This window comes from Tachyglossus aculeatus, chromosome X1 (genome assembly GCF_015852505.1).
Source record: "Tachyglossus aculeatus isolate mTacAcu1 chromosome X1, mTacAcu1.pri, whole genome shotgun sequence".
NCBI classification, from domain to species: domain Eukaryota; kingdom Metazoa; phylum Chordata; class Mammalia; order Monotremata; family Tachyglossidae; genus Tachyglossus; species Tachyglossus aculeatus.
The window spans coordinates 77,495,749-77,518,221 of NC_052101.1; the positions used below are offsets into that span (position 1 = coordinate 77,495,749).

Consider the following 22,473-nt stretch of genomic DNA (forward strand, 5'->3'; position numbering starts at 1 on the left):
CGTCAAATCGGTTATTCTTAGAGTCCCCTAATCTAATTTGCAGATCCCATACCAAGGGATTTTTTTTCAACCTTTCTTTCTGAGAGTGTTGTGAGCACTTACGCTTATGGTACTTGGCTCATACCCTGTACAATTGGAGGGGAGAATGGTTGAAAATCATGGAGGAAAAACAATGATGATAATCATGGGAATATAGCAAACTTCCAGTTCTGGAAAAGTCACTCCCTTCCCAATTGCCACATTTCAGGCTGTTGCAGTTGGCCTAGTGAAAGAGCATGGGATTCAGAGGACCCTGGTTGTTCTAATGCTGGCTCTGCCACTGGCCTGCTGTGTGACCTTGAGCTTGTCATGAAATTTCTCTGTGCTTCTGTTTCCTCATTTTAAAATGGGGATTAATTACCTCCTCTTCCTCCTAGACTGTGAGCCCTGTGTGGGCCAGGAACTGGGTCCAACCTGATTATTTTGTATCTAGCCCAGTGCTTACTACAGTGCTTACTACAAAGTGAGAGCTTAACACATATCACAGTTATTATTACCTCGCACACATTCCTTCTTAATGCTATCGGTGATGGTGAAAGGCTCACACAGAGCCCTATCAAGTCGGATGTGGCCAACTATTTTTATCATGCAGCAATCTTAGGATCTTGATAAACTTTTCAGGGCACTCAAACTTGTTAGAAGATGACTGAGTTCAGGCCTGTTGAGGATGAGAAATGGAAGCTTCACCTGAAAGAGATCAACTTTTGCTTTGGGCCACGGCTGTTTAAAACTAGCCTCAATTAGCTGGTTCATAGCTACTTCGGCCATATTTCCATTTTTTTTAAAAAAATGGTATTGGTTAAGTACTTACTCTGTGCCAAGCACTGTTCTAAGCACCAGGGTAGATACAAGGTGATCAGGTTGTCCCACGGGGGGGGCTCACAATCTTAATCCCCTTTCTACAGATGAGGTAACTGAGGCACAGAGAAGTTAACTGACTTGCCCAAGGTCACACAGCAGACAAGTGGCAGAGTCAGGATTGGAACCCATGTCCTCTGACTCCCAAGCCCGTGTTCTTGCCGATTGGCCATGCTACTTCTCACCAATTTCCATTGGTAAGGAATCTTCAGGAGATATCCCCCACAGTTTCTATTACAGTATCCACTATAATGTCTGATATCACAACCATATTATTAACAAGCGTGAGAGTAGAAGATAGGTTATAGAGGGGATATTCAGTTTATACAAACATTTCTTCAGCAATCCCTATATAGGGAAGAAACACCAACCATGCATGAAGGGAAAATGACATATTTAAATCATGTGCTTCTTAGGTTTCAATGGGCTGGAAATTTTAACTAATGTAATTATGTCATGCCACAGAGCAGAATACCTATAGTTGGATTTTCTGCTGTAATGGGACCCCAAATAGTGCTTAATTCTGAATGACTTTACCACATGAACATACTTTGAATTTTCTTAAGTGCAGTGTTAAAAATAATGCAATTATAACCACAAAGGATTAAGAAAACTTAACATGGTAGCTAATATTCACACACAAGCTCCAATGAGATGACTCAGTCAGACAAGAGATCTTGGACAATCTACCCACTGACCAAGTCATTCTCAAAAACAACAAAATGGCTGAGCTCACCCGACTCTTGAACCTAGGAATGGGAAAAGGAAACTCAAGGAAATGTGAACAGTGAGAAAATCAGACAGAACCAGCAGGATGCATTAATTCTAAAATTACTAGACCTTGAAATGAGGCCAAGAGCAGTCAGAAGGGGGATAATGTCAGTCATCACTGTTGCAGGGGAGGAAATGTACCAGGAAAAGGGATAGGGGATAAAACAGAGTAAGAACAGAAATGCCCTTGATTCTGAGAAACTACAGGGCAGGGTCTCGGTCCTAGACATGTATTGTACAATACCCAGTATAAGGTCAGGGCTCCAACATATTAAATGATAATAATGAGACTACACTTGAGCCCTGGACCACCCTATCCAGCCCATCCCAGCATAACTAGATAACTGCAAATTCTGGACTCACACACCTTTGAAAAGCTGCAAGGGTTTAGGCTGTCCTAAATTTGTCCTCTAACATCTAATCCATATAAGTAAAATTATTCAGTCAAAAGTGAAAAACAAACATCTGGGTGGAGAAATAAATAGGTACACCAAAGGTTTCCTCTTTAGACTGACTAATGTCAATTACAGTAATGTTAATTATGTCAATAATGAGAAGTAGCATGGTCTAGTGGATAAAACATGGGCTTGGAAGTCAAAGGACCTGGATTCTATTGCCAGCTCTGCCACTTGTCTGCTGTGTGACCTTGGGCAAATCATTTAACCTCTCCTTGCCTCAGTTACCTCATCTGTAAAAGGAGGTTTAAAACACTAAGCCCTGTGTGAGACATGGAATATGTCCAACCTGATTAGCTTGTATATACCTTAGTGCTTAGTACAGTAGCTGGCATATAGTAAGCACTTAACAAATACCACTAAAAATGTCAATTGTGCTATTTCTGGCTATTCTGTGGAATCCAGTTTTGGAAAAAATGGAGCATGTTAGTGCTGCCTCTTGGTAGTATGTGATGCTAGAATCAAAATTCCTTCCCTCTCTGCTGGGGTCTGTCATCTTGAACTGACATCCTGCATCTCTCATGGATTGGCCCCAATGTGAGAAGTTACATATGCATCTGTAGCAGTTGTATCTATTTCTGGATGCAACGTCATATTTACCTTGGAAAGTGTCAATCACTTTTCATTGCCAGACTTCAGCTTGTCCATACTCCCCTTTGTTCTGCTAACTGGTGTCAGACAGAATAACGCATCAGCAACATCAAAGGTATTTAGAAACCCTGAACACTTTTCCCCTCATATGCGCTCCATGCTTCTCTCTGACTCCAATTATATAAATGTTGATGCAAAATGTCAAAGAAAAAATGAATGAGAAGTTGCTCTATGGGCATGAAGCTGTCATTCTCTGGTTTCTCTTAATTTACATATAAAATGCCCTGTTGTCAACTATGCTCTGGTGTTGGAGGAGAGAAATTAGCCCAACATCTTAAAGATCCAAAGATGAGGATAACGTGATAACACTGTCAATGGTAACAACATTTTGGATAATGAAGAGCCCAAAAGCATTGTGTTAGAGATACCAGCCCTTTATTGTTGAAAATCATCAAGCATATATTACCAAAATTGTCCCCTGGTCAGTCCCTTGGTGAACTCATTCACTCCCATGGATTCAATTTCAACTATCATCTCTACACTGATGACACCCAAATCTACATTTCCACCCCTGTTCTCTCTCTCTCCCTCCAGGCTAGTATCTCCTCCTGCCTTCAGCACATCTCCATCTGGATGTCTGCTCGCCATCTAAAACTCAACATGTCCAAGACTGAGCTCCTTATCTTCCCTCCCACACCCTGTCCTCTTTCTGACTTTCCCGTCAAAGTAGACGGCACTACCATCCTTCCCATCTCATAAACCCACAACCTTGGTGTCATCCTTGACTCCGCTCTCTCATTCACCCCACACATCCAATCCATTACCAAAACCTGCCGGTGTCACCTCCACAACATCGCCAAGATCTGCCCTTTCCTCTCCATCCCAAACGCTTCCTTGCTGGTTCAATCTCTCATCCTATCCCGACTGGATTACTGCATCAGCCTCCTTTCTGAATTCCCATCCTCCTGTCTCTCCCTGCTTCAGTGTATACTTCACTCCACTGCCTGCATTATCTTTGTACAGAAAAAATCTCCAGTGGTTGCCTATCAACCTTCGAATCAAGCAAAAACTCCTCACTCTCTGCTTCAAGGCTCTCCATCACCTCGCCTCCTCCTACCTCACCTCCCTTCTCTCCTTCTACAGCCCAGCCTGCACACTCCGCTCCTCTGCTGCTAGCCTCCTCACTGTGACTCGTTCTTGCCTGTTCCACCGTCGACCCCTGGCCCACGTCCTACCTCTGGCCTGGAATGCCCTCCCTCCACACATTCGCCAAACTAGCTCTCTTCCTCCCTTCAAAGACTTACTGAGAGCTCACCTCCTCAAGGAGGCCTTCCCAGACTGAGCCCCCCTTTTTCCTCTCCTCCTCCTCCTCCCCTCCCCATTGCCCCCACACCCTACCCCCTTCCCCTCCCCACAGCAAATGTATATATTTGTACATATTTATTACTCTATTTTATTTGTACATATTTATTACCTTATTTTATTAATGATGCATATATAGCTATAATTCTATTTATTCTGATGGTATTGACACCTGTCTGCTTGTTTTGTTTTGTTGTCTGTCTCCCCCTTCTAGACTGTGAGTCCATTGTTGGGTAGGGACCATCTCTATATGTTGCCGATTTGCACTTCCCAAGCACTTAGTACAGTGCTCTACACACAGTAAGTGATCAACAAATATGAATGAATGAATGAATGAATGAAAGAATAGATTATTTTAAGGCTAAAGCTATTCTGTGTTTTTGAAACATCTTTGTAAAACAGGCAGGGACAATTTAGTCAGTAGTAGTAGTGTTTATTGAATTTCACTTAGTATGGAGCACACTGGACTAGGCATTTAGAAAGTAAAGAATAACAAAGTGACAGGTTTCCTGCCCACAAGGAGCTCAGCCTTTAATGGGTTTAGTCAGTGAAGCAATAGCATTTAACACAAGTCCACAGATAGTCTCTAGCCCAAGGATAATTATGGTTGGGGGAAGGGATGTTCAAATATTATTACTCAGTTCATGAGTGGAATTTATTGCGTGTGCAGAGCACTATACCTACTGTAAGTTCGTTGTGGGCAGAGATGTGTCTGTTATATTGTACTGTCCCAAGTGCTTAGTACAGGGCTCGGCACACAGTAAGTGCTCAATAAATATGACTGACTGTGACTTGGGTAGCAACAAATACAGTTGATAGACACAATACCTGCCCTCAAGGAACTTACAGTCTATTGAGGGAGACAGATATTAAAGTAAATTACAGGTAGGGAAAACAACTGAATATAAAGATATGTACAAAAGTTCTGTGGGGGTGGTTTAATTACCTAAGTGCTTAGTGGGTATGGACTTAAGTGCATAGCAACACAGTAGGGTGAGGAGATGAGTGATTAGTCGGGAAAAGCTTCCTGGAGGTCCTTTCTCCACATCACCAATATATGGGGCTGACTTTATGCTTTAGCGGATGGAGAGAGAAGCTGCCACTAGGGGATTCCTTCCTCCTAACGACCAAAAATGCTTCCACACTTTATAAAGTACCAGATATAATGAGCATAAAAAATCAATTTATGACCAGACAGGTTGAAAAAACAGGGCAGTCAGGAAAAGCCCTTTTAGCACTCTACCTCCCCTGTTGACTGTCCATCACTGTATTTACCCTTAAAAAACAATTTATAGCTAAAACGTTCTATATTTTACACACTCCAGTAGAGTGTGAGCTCTTTGTTTAGAATGGAGGCTTAGTCATAGACTTGAAATGGTCACTAAGAGATCATCTGGTCCAATCCCCTGCCTTTGAATGGCAAATGGATAAGGCAAACAGATGGTTGTGTAGTCTTCTCGTAAGTATCCCCAAGGGCAGAGACTCCACAGCCTCCCTTGGTAGCCTGTTTCAATGGCTGATCATCCTGACCATCAAGATCCAAGCTCCTTGAGAGCAAGGATCATGTTTACCAACAGTATCGTACTCTCCCAAGAACTTAATGCAGTGCTCTGCACAAAATAAGCGCTCAGTAAATACCAATGATTGATGAAGACATTTTTTCTTCATTATGTCCATCTAAATTCTTTCCCGCTTTAATTTAAGCTATTTTCTATTGCTTTGTTTTCTGTGGGCACAGAAAACTCATGGAAAACTCAGCATTGTCTTTATAAAAGGATTTCATATACTTAAAGACCTGAGTTAGTTACAGGTGTAGGCAAACTAGGAAGTCACTGAGAACCAAACATTTTATGGGGACCCCTCTCCTCCAAGCACCTGAGAGGCAGAACTGCTTGGTTGCAGGAGTCCTGGTAATTGAGGAGGTGAGAAGAGAGGGAGAGGTTTAAGGAACAGAATTACTGCCCCAACAATTCCAGTCCTTAACCTCCCCTACTCCATAAACAAGCCTAGAAATGATCTTGAAGGTTGTCTGGGACCAGCAAGTCTAGTAGTAGTAGAAATAGAAATAGTAGTAGTAGAAGCAGTGAGGCTTAGTGGAAAGAGCACGGGCTTGGGACTCAGAGGTCATGGGTTCCAATTCCAACTCCACCACTTGTCTGCTGTATGACCTTGGGCAAGTCACTTAACTTCTCTGTGCCTCAGTTCCCTCTTCTGTAAAATGGGGATTACGACTGTGAGCTTAATCTAATTATCTTGTATCTACCCCAGTGCTTAAAACAGTGCTTGACACATAGTAAGTGTTTAACAAATACCATCATTATTATTAAATAGCATTTATTAGGCATCAATGTAGTACTTGGGAAAATACCACAGAAGCACAAGACATTTTCTCTGGACAAAAGGAACTGACACCCTAATGGGGGACAGGCATAAAATATTTAGAGTAATCAAAATAAATTGTATGAACCTCACAGCACTTATGTACAGATCCATAATTCATTATTTATATTAATGTCTGTCTGCAAGCTCCCTCTGGGCAGGGAATGTACCAATTTAATGTACTCTTCCAAGCTCTTAGTACAGTGCTCAGCTCAGAGCATGTGTTCAATAAGTAGTACTCACTGATGCATATCCATAGGCACTGAGGATGGGTATTAACAATTACAAAATTGTTAGAGATGACTAATTAATTTATATGATTTGGAATTCTGGGAATTAATTGGGTAAGGCTTCTTGGAGGAGGTGGGATTTCAGGAGGGTGTTGAGTTGGGAATGAGCTAGTCCTTGTTGAAGACAATTTGTGAAGTCACTCCATAATCTCCCATTCTCAAGGCTAAGCAATCCCAATTCCTTTGAATTTTCTCACAGAATATTTTTTCATCCCTTTTTTTATCACTCTTCTCTTGACTCTCTCTAGTCCCTCCTAGTACTTCTAAAAAAGCAGTGAACAAAATCGGGTATAATGATTTGAAAAGTTTCTACCCATCGCAGAGCACATTTAGCTCTTCCCAAATGGGTGCTTTCACATCATATTTTGGCTAGAACACAACGAAACAATTCAGGAACATTCTTCAGACAACATGCATCTTGATAGAGCACACTGAAGTACCAGAAGAACCTGAGGTATTGCCATGCATTTTTTGCCTAATGTGGGCCTCTGAAAGAACACAACCCCCACATTATGGAAGAATTGGGTATATAGTGAAAGCTTTACTTTTGACCCTTGTATGTCATCTTCCTGTGAAGCCTATGGACTTAATTATCAAAGGAACTGCCTGCATGGAGACCTTAAGCACATGAAGGTTACCATATATTTTTCATTTGGAGCCTTTGGAAATGTTCTGGGAAGGCAATTTCAAAGTCACTGACACCCTTAATGGGCAAATGGCACTGAACTTCAAATGCAGAGGATTTTATTGACCACTATTCAAATCCCTGGTGGGAAGCAATAACAACAACTTTAATTACAGGACAGTCACAGTTCACTGATGCCTGACAATTGCCAAGGCCTGAATTTATTGTTTCATTTGTGAAAACAAGTAACTACTGTCATGTTCCCCTCTGGAAAATGAGACAGACTCTGTAGCACTTCATCTCATTCTCAGTGAAAGGTCAATTCAACTCAGAAAACCGAAAAGATAGGACAGAATTACTTGCACCTAACAAAAGAGGATTGTAATTTCTACTAAGGAAAGCACCGGGTCTGTAATTCTGAGGATTGGAATCCTATCAGTACAACTAATCCCTGCGGATAGCTTAAAGACTAAGCACTAGAAGACCACACTAATACCCTGTCAAAACCATGCCATCATCACACTGGCCTATTTGTGCTAATAAAACACACTCTATTACTTCCAAGCACAAGCTACAAGAACCAGAATCCATGTCCAAAGTCATCCAACCTTACAAGGATTGACAGAGCATGGTCAATAAGTCACAGGAATTCAGAAGCCGTATGGAAGTAAAGAAGCAGTTTTATTTTGGTGCCTTGGACTTGAAGCAGATTATATAATCAAAAAGGCTAGGCTATCAGGTCGTGACTTAAATGCTACAGCTGTCCTCTGAGATTTGACAGACACTCTAGATGGCCCGCATACTGTGAGAGAGAAAGGCAAAGAAAATCTCTGTCCGGCAGACAATGTTTTTTAGAGAGTACAAAAAAGAATTCCCCTAATGGAGTAACATCTCTATTTAATGGAGGCATTCAAGTAACCATTTTAATGATTGTCCATTTGGAGCCTTTTTTCTTTAAACACCCAAAGCGCGAAGGATTAGTAAAGGTAAAAGGCAGTTGGGCTACTGCTGTTTAATACAATATTGATTTATTTACCTTCTACTGAATAAACTTGGATTAAACAATTTTGCAAGCAAGACTGCAAAGGATCAGCCATGAAAGGTGAGATATGATTATTTATTCCATCCTATAGTAGGGTCACTGTGTCTTCTCAAATCAATATAAGCTTGAATCTTATTTTTAGGTTGATTTTCTTTGCTTCAGAACTCAACTAACTTAGAATACCTTGAGGAAGCAGAATTCATGTTTTCATCATGCTGATTTGAAGAAATAATTCAATCTGAATAGCACACACTGGACAATTTATGATGCATTTTTAAAATAGGAAGAGCTATGCAAAATGAATATAATCGTAGAATGCCTAGTCTTTCATGAATAGATTAGTGGGTTGTTGCATTCTCTGGTTGGAGATTTTCTTTCCTGTTACTAATTAATGTTTGAGCTCCAAAGTCACTGTGATGTGTGCCCTTTAATTTCCAGAGCTTTTAAATAACAATTCACTAAATTATTTGTTACTTTGAAATAGGTAATCTTGATTATCTGGATCCTCATATTACAATCCTGAAACAGATAATTTGGTCTGATATTCTGATTCTCTTGAGCTAGAATAAATCTCAAAAGACCCCCATACCCCAAAGCATTTCATTTGCATGTGTCTTTATTGTGTCACTTTATTGTGTCTCAGAGAACTCAACTTAAAAGGCAGTTTTAAGCGTATTTGATAGCAATACGGTTCCTTTCATCAAAGTCAAGTTAACCAATGTCAGGAACTTTGGGAGACAATAATAATTTTAAATAGCAAGTATCATTAAATACTCATGTCCTCTTTTATCATTTTTATCAACTCTCTTGACCAATATTTGAATAATCATAGTGGTTGGAAATTCAGGTTTAGGGTAAGTAAAGTTGACACTTCTTTAGGGGAACTTTAGTAACCAACATAAATACATGGGAGTACTCCCAATAATGTTTTCCAAAAAGCATCTGAAAATTCTCTTCATTACTGAAAACACCCTTATGCTTTGCCATCCACAAACTGTTGATAAAAAAGATTTCCATGGGAAGTTCTGATGGAGGTTTTCATTCTTGATATTTATAAACATTATTCATTTGGACAATGAATGTTATCCTTTTCAATATAAATAACCTTAGGGCTGCAATCTTTTGGACACACATTTATTGGAATACATGAGTAAGATGTGCTAATTCAGTACAGTTGATAACAGTGATTCTTCTTTGGGCTCCAGAATGTCCAGTGGAGCTCAGTTTAAAATGGAGAATAATTAATCATCAGTCCAGGTAACATAGGATATCACCTTGTTCTGAATAATTTGAAAGTGAAGATTTAATCAATTAATCAGTGGTATTTATTGACCACTTACTATGTGCAGAGCACTGAACTAAACACTTGGGAGAGAACCATTCAATAAATGTGGTAATAATAATAATGATGATGGTATTTAAGCGCTTACTATGTGCAAAGCACTGTTCTAAGCTCTGGGGGGATACAAGGTGATGAGGTTGTCCCACGTGGGGCTCACAATCCTAATCCCCAGTTTACAGATGAGGTAACTGAGGCCCAGAGAAGTGAAGTGACTTGCCCAAAGTCACACGGCTGACAAGTGGCAAAGTCAGGATTAGAACCCATGACCTCTGACTCCCAAGCCCGGGCTCTAAAAATAAGATTCAATAAGACTGTGGTAGACACAATTCCTGCCCACAAGGAGCTTACAGTCTAGAGGCAGAGACAGACATTAAAATAACTTACAAATAGAGAAAATGGCAGAATATGAGGATATATACATAAGTGCTATGGGACTGGGAATTGAGTGAGTATCAAATAGCTTAAGGAGTACACACACAAATGCATAGGTGATGCAGAGGGGAGGATAAATAGGGTGAGGAAATGGGTTCATCAGGGAAGGTGGAGGAGATGTGATTTTAGGAAGTCCTGGAAGCTGGAAAGAATGGTGGCTTGTCATATATGAAGGGGGAAAAAGTTCCAGGCCAAAGGGATAGATGAGATGATTGTGGTACAGCAAGTAGGTTAGCATAATAGGAGCAAAGTGTACTGCTTGGTTGTAGTAGGAGAATAAGTAGTAGGAGAAATGTGTATATCATAAAGTACTATCTTTTAAAGAAGTTTTACCATGTAATCGCTTTATATTCGCTGCAGGTGAACTGCTACTGCTTTCAAGTATAATTTCATTTCTCCACGGGGTATGTGGCTGCCCAGAAACATGCTTTTGTCACCTATCTTCTAAGACCGTAGACTGCAGCAACCAGGGACTTACTGAAGTTCCTTCCAATTTACCTGCTCAAACTCAGACACTGCACTTGCAGGATAACCGGATTTGGATAATCAATGAATCATCATTTAATGAAACACCTTGGCTCAAAATCCTAGACCTATCTAACAATTCTCTTTCAACTCTGCCATCTGGTGCTTTCCACGGCCTTCACTATTTACAGGTTTTAAACCTAACCCAGAACTCTATTCGTACCCTAGAAAACAAGATTTTCAACTCACTCCCACAACTGAGAGAACTTGATTTGTCATCTAACAGCATATTGCACCTGCCTGAATCCCTGGGGGATGCCAAAGAGAACCTAACTGTATTTGCAGTCCAACAAAACCAACTTCAGCACATAAATCGAGTTCTCCTAGAATCCTTTTCCAATGTAAGAGTTTTACTTTTCAAGGATAACCTCTGGAAATGCAATTGCCACTTACTTGGTCTTAAACTCTGGCTGGAGAGCTTTATATATAAAGGTCAGTAATGTCTGTACTGAAAACACCATATATTCACTGAGCATTTTGGAAGAGACCTTACCTGTATTATTTATTACAAATGTATTTTAATGAGCATCTAGTTTGGGGAAATTTAAATAGTTCCTTTTGATGTTATTTCATGGTGTATTGAGGTCTGTATGAAAAAGGCAAATGTTCTAATGTAGCTACTACATTCACTGAATTTACATACAATTAGGCTGTTTAATGCTGTCTTTCCAGATGTATGATTCATGAAAGAGTGGATAGAACATTGGCCTGGCAGTCAGAAGGTCATGGGTTCTAATCCAGTTCCACCACTTGTCTGCTGTATGACCTTGGGCAAGTCACTTCTCTGAGCCTCAATTCCCTCATCTGTAAAATGGGGATTGAGACTGTAAGCCCCATGCGGAACAAGGACTGTGTCCAACCCAATTACTGTGTATCTACCCCAGCGGTTAGTACAGCACATAGTAACTGTTTAACAAATACCACAGTTATCAAGTGTTTAGAACAGTGTTCTGCACACAGTAAGCGCTCAATAAATATGAATAAAAGAATGAATGAATGATTACCATCAAGCAGGATGTTCTTTACCTCAGTTCTCTGTTTAGCTATGACAGCAAGAGGAGCTCATTCACCACTTGGACAATTGTTACATCCCTGAGCCCACCCCAAATTCCATTTTCATTATGATTGGAATTATTATGATCTATCTTTTAATATATTTTAGCCTTACGGTAGTTGAACAGTTACAACCCACCACTACATACATTATGCAATCTTAACATTATTCCATCATTACAGAAAAATAGATATTACAGGAAGCTAAATGCATTTCCCAACCTATTCACTATTTGGTTAAAGAGTTTGCAAATAGGAAGCACTGCTTCTGACTTATTAAATGTCTTCTCTAAGGACAGCTTCTTTTACGTAGCTACAATGATTTTCAGGTCTAAGACCAAAAATTGCACCTAATAACTATGTCTGACTGATGAAAAAAAAATTAGCTACATGTATTGACAAGGAATGGAATGTGGATTATATATTTGAAATATAGTTACCTATAATATTTCAATAGAATCAACATTCAACTAATTCAAAAGCATTATATGTACGTATATATATATATATATATACACATATGTGTGGCTACAGAGATTATTTGTATATTTGTATATATGTAATGAGAGAATCTAAAATGAAAAATACTCAATTTTTAAATTCATAAATATCAATGATATTTCTCTGTCAAATGGCAAGATGACACATTTTAAGGCACAAGCAAATTATACATTGGAAATTACAAAACCTCTTTAGATTATCTTTCCATTGGAATATCTAAATTCATTTTTGAACTTGACTTTATGAAAATATAATCTCAATCTAACTGCATAAAACTCTACAGACTTCAAAGAATGCTATTCCTTTTCTTCCAAAGGAACACTGATCACTGGATTTCTTTTTTATGATATTAACCAATATATTCCCATATTGAAACTCAAAATCATGCACATTAATTTGTCTTCTTGGGTCTTTGCTCTGTAATATAACTTTTTCCTAATTAGTATCTAATTAGTACAGTGCTAAGCATTTAGTACAATGCTCTGTACACAGCAAATATTCAATAAATACTGTTGATTACACTAACTGGATACTCTACTATATTCTCCAATTCTAAAATTGTGTGTTCCTGAGGGACAGGGACCATGTCTAATTCTGTACACTTTTCCAGCACTTAGTATTGTGCTCTGCACACAGTAAGTGCTTAATAAATATTATTACTACTAAAATTAAAGAGAATTATTACAATTGGGTTTTTCCTGGTTTTAATCCTGGCTCTGCCACTTGTCTGCTGTGTGACATTGGGCAGGTCACTCAACTTCTCTGTGCCTCAGTTACCTCATCTGTAAAATGGGGATTGAGACAGTGAGCTCCATGTGGGACAGGGACTGTGTCCAACCCAATTTGCTAACTCCAGGGCTTAGTACAGTGCCTGGCACATAGTAAGAACTTAACAATTACTAGAATTATTATTAATTGGATTTTTCCTCCCAATCACCTGAGCAGGACTTAGATCTGGGAAAGGAAAGAGAAAACAAGAAAGCACCTGGCCCAAGACTGAAATGCTAATAGCCCCATTAGCACTAACCTATAGCCCCATCAACTGGCAAGCTATTTTTGAAGGGGGACTAGCCATTGTTAATGGGAGCTATGCCTTGGGCATAAAATAATAATTATAATGATGGTATTTGTTAAGCGCTTACTATGTGCCAAGCACTGTTCTAAGCGCTGGGGGGATACAAGGTGATTAGATTGTCCCACGTGGGGCTCACAGTCTTAATCCCCATTTTACAGATGAGGTAACTGAGGCACATAGAAGTTAAGTGACTTGCTCAAAGTCACACAGCAGACAAGTGACGGAGTGAGGATTAGAACCCATGACATCTGACTCCCATGCCCGTACTCTTTCCACTGAGCCACACTGCTTCTCTAAGTGATCAATTAAAAGTGATCAATCCCCATTGGGCTGGGTGAGTGGGGCAGGGAGCCAATTTGGAGTTATTTATTTTTGACCTCTCTAGTAATATTTTTATGTTTGTCTCCTTGAAGTGTAAGCTCCTTGTGGACAGGGAATGTGTCACTTCATTATTCTACACTTCCCAAACATCTATCACAGTGCACTGCACCAAGTGGCCACATAGTAAATGCTACTGTTGCAGAGAGGCGAATACAGATAGTAATATACAATGGGAACCAGAGGGAAAAGACTTGATAATGCTAATAATGGCATTTATTAAGCACTCACTATGTATCAAGCACTGTTCTAAGCATCAGGGTACAACACGTTAACTACACTGGACACAGTCCCTATCCCATATGAGGCTCACAGTCTAGGTAGGAGGGAGAAGAGATGAGGAAACAGGCACAGAGAAGCTGAGTAACTTGTCCAAGGTCACACGGCACGTAATTGTCAGAGATGGGATTAGAACCCAGGTCCTCTAACTCCCAGACCTGCAAACAATAAAAGTAAGCGAAAGTGATCAGTCCCGTCTGGAATGGGAGAGTCTTGCTGTGGAGTGAGAATGGGGGGTGGAGGGGGAAGCTCCCAGCCAGGCTCCGATCAGTTAAAATCATGGAGAAGGCTTTGTCATGCACTGCATCCCCTGCCAGTGAGGATTTAGGGAATCATCCTAGTAATCTAGTAGCCTCACAGAAAAGCAGCATGGCTTAGTGAAAAGCACACTGGCTTGGGAGTCAGAGGACTGGGTTCTAATCCCGGCCCTGCCGCTTGTCTGCTGTGTGACCTTGGGCAAGCCACTTAACTTCTCTGTGCCTCAGTTACCTCATCTGGAAAACGGGGATTAAGACTGTGAGCCCCAAGTGGGACAACCTGATTACCTTGTATCTAGCCCAGGGCTTAGAACAGTGCTTGCCGCATACTAAGTGCTTAACAAATATCATAATAATTATAACAATTATCTTGGGGAAACAACATAGCCCTATAGACTATACAAGGTAAGCTCCTTGTAGGCAGGGAACGTCTACCAACTCTGTTGTACGCTCCCAAGCACTCCGCACAGAATAAGTGCTCAATAAATAGCATTAATTGATTGGTTTGAATTCTGGGTCCACCACTTGCTTGCTATATGACCTTGGGTGAGTGACTAACTTCTCTCTGCCTCAGTTCCCTCAACTGTAAAATGGGGATTCAATAGCTGTTCTCCCTCCCTCTTAGACTGTGAGCCCCATGTGGCACACTGACTATGTCTTCCTGATTATCTTGTATCTACCCCAGCATCTGTATGATCAATCAATCAATTGTATTTATTGAGCGCTTACTGTGTGCAGAGCACTGTACTAAGTGCTTGGGAAGTACAAGTTGGCAACGTATAGAGATGGTCCCTACCCAACAATGGGCTCACAGTCTAGAAGGGGGAGACAGACAATAAAACAAAACATATTAACAAAATAAAATAAATAGAATAGATATGTACAAGTAAAATAAATAAATAAATAGAGTAATAAATATATACAAATATATATACATATATACAGGTGCTGTGGGGAAGGGAAGGAGGTAAGACGGGGGGGATGGAGAGGGGGAGAATGTTGGCAGATAAGTACCTAGCATATACTGCAATTACATAATTAAAGCAGCGTGGCTCAGTGAAATAACACGGGCTTTGGAGTCAGAGGTCATGGGTTCAAATCCTGGCTCTGCCAATTGTCAGCTGTGTGACTTTGGGCAAGTCACTTCACTTCTCTGGGCCTCAGTTACCTCATCTGTAAAATGGGGATGAAGACTGTGAGCCCCCCATGGGACAACCTGATCACCTTGTAACCTCACCAGCGCTTAATAAATGTCATCATCATCATAGTAATAAATTGATATAGACCTAAGTGTTAAGGAGGGTTGATGAGATAACTTGATCAGGAAGGTGGGGATTAGACAAAGAATCCATCTTTGAGGAGGTAAATTTTCAGAAGAGCTTTGAACATGAGAAGGGATGTGGTTTGGAAGATTTGAGACAGGAGGGAGTTCCAGGCAAAGAGAAGAGTTGGAGATGGTAGAGTTATGAGCAAGAGACAGCTAAGAGATTAGTGTGGGAGGAGTGAAAAGCATGAATAGGGTGAAGGGGTGAAGAGAATGGCAACAAACTATAAACAGAAGCAAATAGAGGTCCATTGAAACCCACCGCAAAAAGAAACTAAAGAAACTACTCAGTATTGAGCAAAAAGAATAATCAATGTTTAGGGCAATGAATTGATAGCCACATTTGAAGTAGGCTTTAAACTTGGGTGATAAGAAGAAGTGCACTAAGTCATATCACATTGTACAAATTACTGTGAAGGTGGAGAGGTTTTATCAATTAACTTATAAATTTACTCTTCTGGTGTAAATTTACTTTTCTCTGTTTGATGTCTTACTATTCTGGACTGTTAAAATATTAAGTTATAGCTTCTTGCAACTCCCAAATTTTTCCTTAAATCTCTGGCCTTTTGTTGCATAATTAATTTCAGCAGGGTCTCTCCGACTGTATACTGATGAGTAAAATTATTTTAAATCAGTGTGCTGGGCTATCTTAATATCAGTTCCAGCATAAAAGCTTTTTTGGTTTACCTCAAAAAACCACTTCTTGTGTGGTAATTCAGTGACCTCTCACATTTCTCTTAGACTCGTTTAGATAAGTTATTGCATTAAAATAATTCAACACCCAACTCCACTTTAACCATTTGATGTGGAAGAGAGATACTATCACCTTCAGCACATTGAGCCATCAGTCACCTGAGCGCCTACTGTGTGAAGAGCACTGTATTAAGCCCTTGTGAGAGTACAAGAGGATAAGTAGTCATGATTTTATAATCTGGTAGAGGATAACAGAATCTAAATAAATTTACAGATAAGAAAATGAAGGAAGAGGAAGCAGCGTGGCTTATTGGAAAGAGCCCGGGCTTGGGAGTCAGAGGTCGTGGGTCTAATCCCGGCTCCGCCACTTGTCAGCTGTGTGACTCTGGGCAAGTCGCTTAAATTCCCTGTGCCTCAGTTACCTCATATGTAAAATGGGGATTAAGACTGTGAGCCCCATGTGGGACAACTTAATTGCCTTGTATCTACCCCTGTGCTTAGAACAGTGCTTGACACTTAGTAAGCGCTTAACTAATACCAACATTATTATTATTATTATTATTATTATTATTACATGAATTACTGCTTAAAAATATGTATACGGTTTGTATTTAAGTGCTGTAAGTGGTGATGAATACATGATGCTTGGTGGGCACAGAGGTGCTGAAGTGGCAGTTAGGGAGATATAACCTGGGAAGATTAGAAATTAATCAGGGAAGTCTTCCTGGAGTAAACTGATTTTGGAAGGGATTTGCAGATAGGGAAAGCAGTGTTCTATTCAATGAAGGAGGAGGGAGTTCCAGGCAGAGGGAAGGAAAGAAGCAAGAAATAGGTGAGGGGAGAGACAAAATGAAGCACGCTGAGTAGATTAGGTTGGCAGGAAGAATCAAGAGCGCAAAATGAGGTGTAATTGGAGAAGAGAGTGGATAGGTAGGAGGGAGAGACCTGATGGAGTACTTTAAAGCCAATGGGCCAGGGGTTTCTGCTTGATGTAAGAATTATGGATAAGCCCTAGAGTATTCTGAGGAATGGAAGGACCTGTCTGGAGGTAGTTCCCAATATCAAACTTAATACTATTTCAGGAGAAGGTAATAAAAAATTCCAAAAGAGTGGTGAGGTGTACAGTGGGTAGTACACAGACCCGATGGTTGGAACCATTGGCTCTAGTCGATGCCCCTCTAATTAACCTCAATCAATCAAGCAATGGTATTGATTGAGAGCACTTACTGCATACACAGCACTGTACTAAGTGATTTGGAGAGTACAATACAATACAGTAGGTAGACACAATCCCTGCCCTCAAAGAACTTACAGACTAGATGGGCAGATGGGCATTCAAATAAATTACACATGGAGATGAACTTAAGTGTTGTGGGGCTCAGGGAGGGGTGACTATCAAAGTGCTTAAGGGATACTCACCTAAGTGCACACTCACCTAAGTGCACAGGTGACAAAGAAGGGAAAAGGATTAGGGAAATGAGGGTTTAGTGGGGGTGGGGGGAGAAGGCTTGTTAAAAAGGAGATGTGATTTTAATAATAATAATAATGATGATGATGCCATTTGTTAAGCGCTTACTATGTGCAGAGCACTGTTCTAAGCGCTGGGGGGGATACAAGGTGATCAAGTTGTCCCATGTGGGGCTCACAGTCTTAATCCCCATTTTACAGATGAGGTAACTGAGGCTCAGAGAAGTGAAGTGACTTGCCCAGAGTCACACAGCTGACAAGTGGCAGAGCTGGGATTTGAACCCATGACCTCTGACTCCAAAGCCTGGGCTCTTTCCACTGAGTCACGCTGCTTCTAATAAGGCTTTGAAGGTGGGGAGAGTGGAGAAAGTTCCATAACAGAGGATGAGGGTAAGGGGTTGGTGGAGAGACAAACAAGCTTGAGGTATAGTGAGTTGGCATGGAGGAGCATAAGTGGGCAGGTTGGGTTGTAGTAGAAGATCGGCAAGGACAGGTAGGAGGGAGAGCTGATTAATTGCCTTAAAGCTGATGGTAAGGAGTTTCAGTTTGATGTGGACATAGATGGGCAGGATCCCTGCCTGATGTTGTCCGATTCATTTCACCTGTGTTCTCTGAGCACCCTAAACATCAAATGGGGATAAATACTCCCCTCTTGTCTTCTTGGCAAGCTACATGAACTTTATCTTCTCAGAGCCACCTTGGAAGAAAGGGATTCTCTAATTTCAAATCATTCTTACGTCCTTGTTGATAGACTTGTTGAGAAGCAGCATGGCCTAGTGGAAAGAGCATGGGCTTGGGAGTCAGAGGTCGTGAGTTCTAATCCTGGCTCCTCCACTTGTCAGCTGGGTGACTTTGGGCAAGTCACTTAACTTCTCTGTGCCTCAGTTACCTCATCTGTAAAATGGGGATTAAGACTGTGGGCCCCACATGGGACAACCTCATTACCTGTATCTACTCCAGCACTTAAAACAGTGCTTGGCACATAGTAAGCATTTAACAAATACCACCATTATTATTATCATTATACTTTGATTCACAGCAGTGGTAAGGTGCCAGCACACATTTATTCTTCTTGCATGTGTAAGATGTATCACAGAGAATGAAAACTTCAGTCAAAGCTATCTTGAAAGTTATAGTCTAGCACTGAAAGTCTTAAAACATTTGCTAGGCCCAAAAGGTATTTTAATAGATGATACTAGCTGGATTTGGGCAGACAAATACGCAAAAGCCAAGTGCACATGAACCATTTCGACTTCACATTTTAGATGATCAATAAATCAACCAGTGGTATTTATTGAGTGAATACTATCTGCAGAACATTGTACTGAACGCTTGGGATGCCCTCCCTCTCAACATCCGCCAAGCTAGCTCTCTTCCTCCCTTCAAGGCCCTACTGAGAGCTCACCTCCTCCAGGAGGCCTTTCCAGACTGAGCCCCATCCTTCCTCTCCCCCTCCTCCCCCTCTCCACCCCCCCACCTTACCTCCTTCCCTTCCCCACAGCACCTGTATATATGTATATATGTTTGTACATATTTATTACCCTATTTATTTTACTTGTACATATCTATTCTATTTATTTTATTTTGTTAATATGTTTTGTTTTGTTCTCTGTCTCCCCCTTCTAGACTGTGAGCCCACTGTTGGGTAGGGACCGTCTCTATTTGTTGACAACTTGTACTTCCCAAGCGCTTAGTACAGTGCTCTGCACACAGGAAGCGCTCAATAAATACGATTGACTGGGAGAGTACAATACAACAGGATTAGCAGAAACATTCCCTGCTCACTGAAAGAGTTAGCAGTTGTTTTATCATTTCTGAGATTTCTGATGGGAATTTTGAAGCAAAGCTGTATTGATGGAATTACATTTGTTAGGAGTTGAAACTATTATATAGCTTTCATTTATTCTTTATATGCCTCTTCTTGTCTGTTTTCACATTCCACCCACACCCCCTCCAACCAGCAAGGTTTACTCCTAATTGCCTTTAAGTATGTTACAAGTTTAAGCTGTGCCAGTAGAGAATTGTGAGCTCACTGTGGGCAGGGAATATCACTGTTTATTGTTGCACTGTACTTTCCCAAGCACTTAGTACAGTGCTCTGCACACAGTAAGTGCTCAATAAATATGATTGAATGAATGAATAAACTATGGTTGCAAATTTGTATGAGGAAACTTTCTAAATTCTATCAGCATGGTCATAGTTGGGGAATACTAGGATTGCAGAGATTCCCAAGTCAATCAGTCAATTGTATTCATTGAGCACTTACTGTGTGCAGAGCACTATAATAAGAGCTTAGGAGAGTACAATACAACAATAAACAGACACATCCCCTTACCACAAGAAGCCTTACTTCTAGAGATTCCAGAACTCACTATGCTATCATCGTTTTGTTTTAAAGGTGGAATCACCGATGAAATTATCTGTTCTGCACCAGAAAACCGGAAGGGAAAGAACCTCCTTAAAATCCCTTATGAGTTCTACCAGGCATGCCCTCCCACAGGGGCTCAAGGAGGTAGCTCAAGTGCTCATCCCCTGGGCACAGAGCAGGGGAATACACTAAAATCTACCCAACACCAAGAAGAGGGAGAAAAAAGCCACTCAGAATGTCAACTGAAACCAAGGCCCCGGACCGTCAATCTGCGCCATGCCATCACCACTGTAGTGATAACTGGAGTTGTCTGTGGAATTGTGTGTCTAATGATGTTGGCAGCTGCTACTTATGGTTGTGCCTATGCTGCAATTACTGCAAAATACCAGAGGGAACACTTGGCCCAAGCAAATGAGCAAAGGAGTCCGGAAAAAAAAGAGCCATTTGATAGTTCCTTGGCATGAGCAGCTGTTGTCTATGGTTTCTCAAAAATAGGAACCATCGTTTCAATCAAAGGAAAGTGTCTAAGTAGGGCAGCGTTACTCACTATTACTGTATTTTTGATTTTTCACAAAAATATGTCTGTAAAGAAAGATCCCTGGGAAGCAATTTGTGTTAAGATTTTAAATATCACAGATGAAATAAAGATGTTCTTTACACTGTATGCATGCTAAGCTCCAGAAATTATTCCACAAGGTCAAAGGCTGGAGACGTAGACATGAAGATGAGATCTCTTTCCAATATTCTTTCCTTCTTTTCCACCCTTACAAAGAACACAAGGCATAAACAAACCATGAGGTATTCTGAGCAAATCTGTGGCTTGAAAAGGCAGCTCAGTTTTGCTCTACTTGCTAAAAGACTGAGGACCCTACCCAAGAAGCCACTGGATACTTCTGTAATTCAAGTTTGAGCTAGATGGTGGGGATACATTTTTAGCTTCAGTGTAAGTTATGTGTTCAATATATGAGTCTGTGGATGGAAATTCCATAGTTTGCCACAAGAGTCAGGTTATTGTTAATGTTCTAAATCAGAAAACAATTTGGGGTTTTCTGGCCCACTTAGGAAGAAAAGGGTTCCATGTTTGTATAATAGAACTCAGGCCCAGAATTTGGGGAAGTGCTATGATGCTATCAAGCAAAAACTCCTCACTCTCGGCTTCAAGGCTCTCCATCACCTCACACCCTCCTATCTCACCTCCCTTCTCTCCTTCTACAGCCCAGCCCACACCCTCTGTTCCTCTGCCGCTAACCTCCTCACTGTACCTTGTTCTCACCTGTCCCTCCGTCGAACCCCTGCCCACGTCCTTCTCCTGGCATGGAATGCCCTCCCTCCACACATCCGCCTAGCTAGCTCTCTTCCTACCTTCAAAGCCCTACTGAGAGCTCACCTCCTACAGGAGGCCTTCCCCAGACTGAGCTCCCTTTTTCCTCTCCTCCTCCCCATCCCCTCTGTCCTACCTCCTTCCCCTCCCCACAGCACTTGTATATATATTTGTACAGATTTATTACTCTATTTTACTTGTACATATTTACATTCTATTTATTTTGTTAATGATGTGCATATAGCTTTAATTCTATTTGTTCTGATGGCTTTGACACCTGTATACATGTTTTATTTCGTTGTCTGTCTCCCCCTTCTAGACTGTAAGCTCGTTGCTGGGTAGGGACCATCTCTATATGTTGTCGACTTGTACTTCCTAAGCGCTTAGTACAGTGCTCTGCACACAGTAAGTGCTCAATAAATACAACTGAATTAATGCAAGGGCAAATAAGATATAAACAAACATAAAGAAGGTTGGAGCCACATTCAGAACAGGCATTTCCAACAGTCCATATTCACTGCATGAAACTTTCTATTTGTAACTCACAGCCGGAACAAATGTAGAGGAGGTTGTAGGCAATGAGTCCAGTAGGCCGAGAAACTGGAATCTGTATAACTGTATTAACACTCATCAAACTCAGCCCACAAACAAACCCACCCAAAACAGAGTGCAATAATTTCACCTACTAAGGAAATACAGTCTGTTACGGTGAAAGGGAGCAGTTGTTGACTGTCATCCAGGAATAATGATCGACACTTTCTGATAGGAAATGTCAAATAATTCTGTATCGAACTGCCAGGAGATTCCAGATATGTGTCAATCCCCATCATCACTTCTAAGTAATTCTGGAAATCTCCTCTAAGAAACACTGCCTTATCACTGTAGAATTTTTAAGCAGTCATTTTCAGTCAACTGACAGCATTCAACAGCTAGTGACTGCAAAATACTTTACTAAATGCCCTATAGAAGACAAATCTCTACTGCACCCAGGGAGCCCACAAGCAAACAGAGCAGATCGATCAATCAACTGTATTTATTGAGCACTT

The 22,473-nt window shown here is 40.8% G+C and overlaps 2 protein-coding genes across 2 annotated transcripts in view; one reads left to right on the forward strand and one right to left on the reverse strand.

Annotated features, from left to right (window-relative positions):
* CACNA2D3 (calcium voltage-gated channel auxiliary subunit alpha2delta 3) overlaps nt 1–22,473 on the reverse strand; it is a 1,043,639-nt gene that overhangs the window by 130,794 nt on the left and 890,372 nt on the right. The gene's annotated exons all lie outside the window — the stretch shown is intronic.
* On the forward strand, nt 8,466–20,570 carry LRTM1 (leucine rich repeats and transmembrane domains 1). Its single transcript, XM_038772793.1, has 3 exons — nt 8,466–8,472; nt 10,547–11,143; nt 20,137–20,570. Exons 1-3 carry the CDS (start codon nt 8,466–8,468, stop codon nt 20,568–20,570), a joined length of 1,038 nt encoding a protein of 345 aa, XP_038628721.1.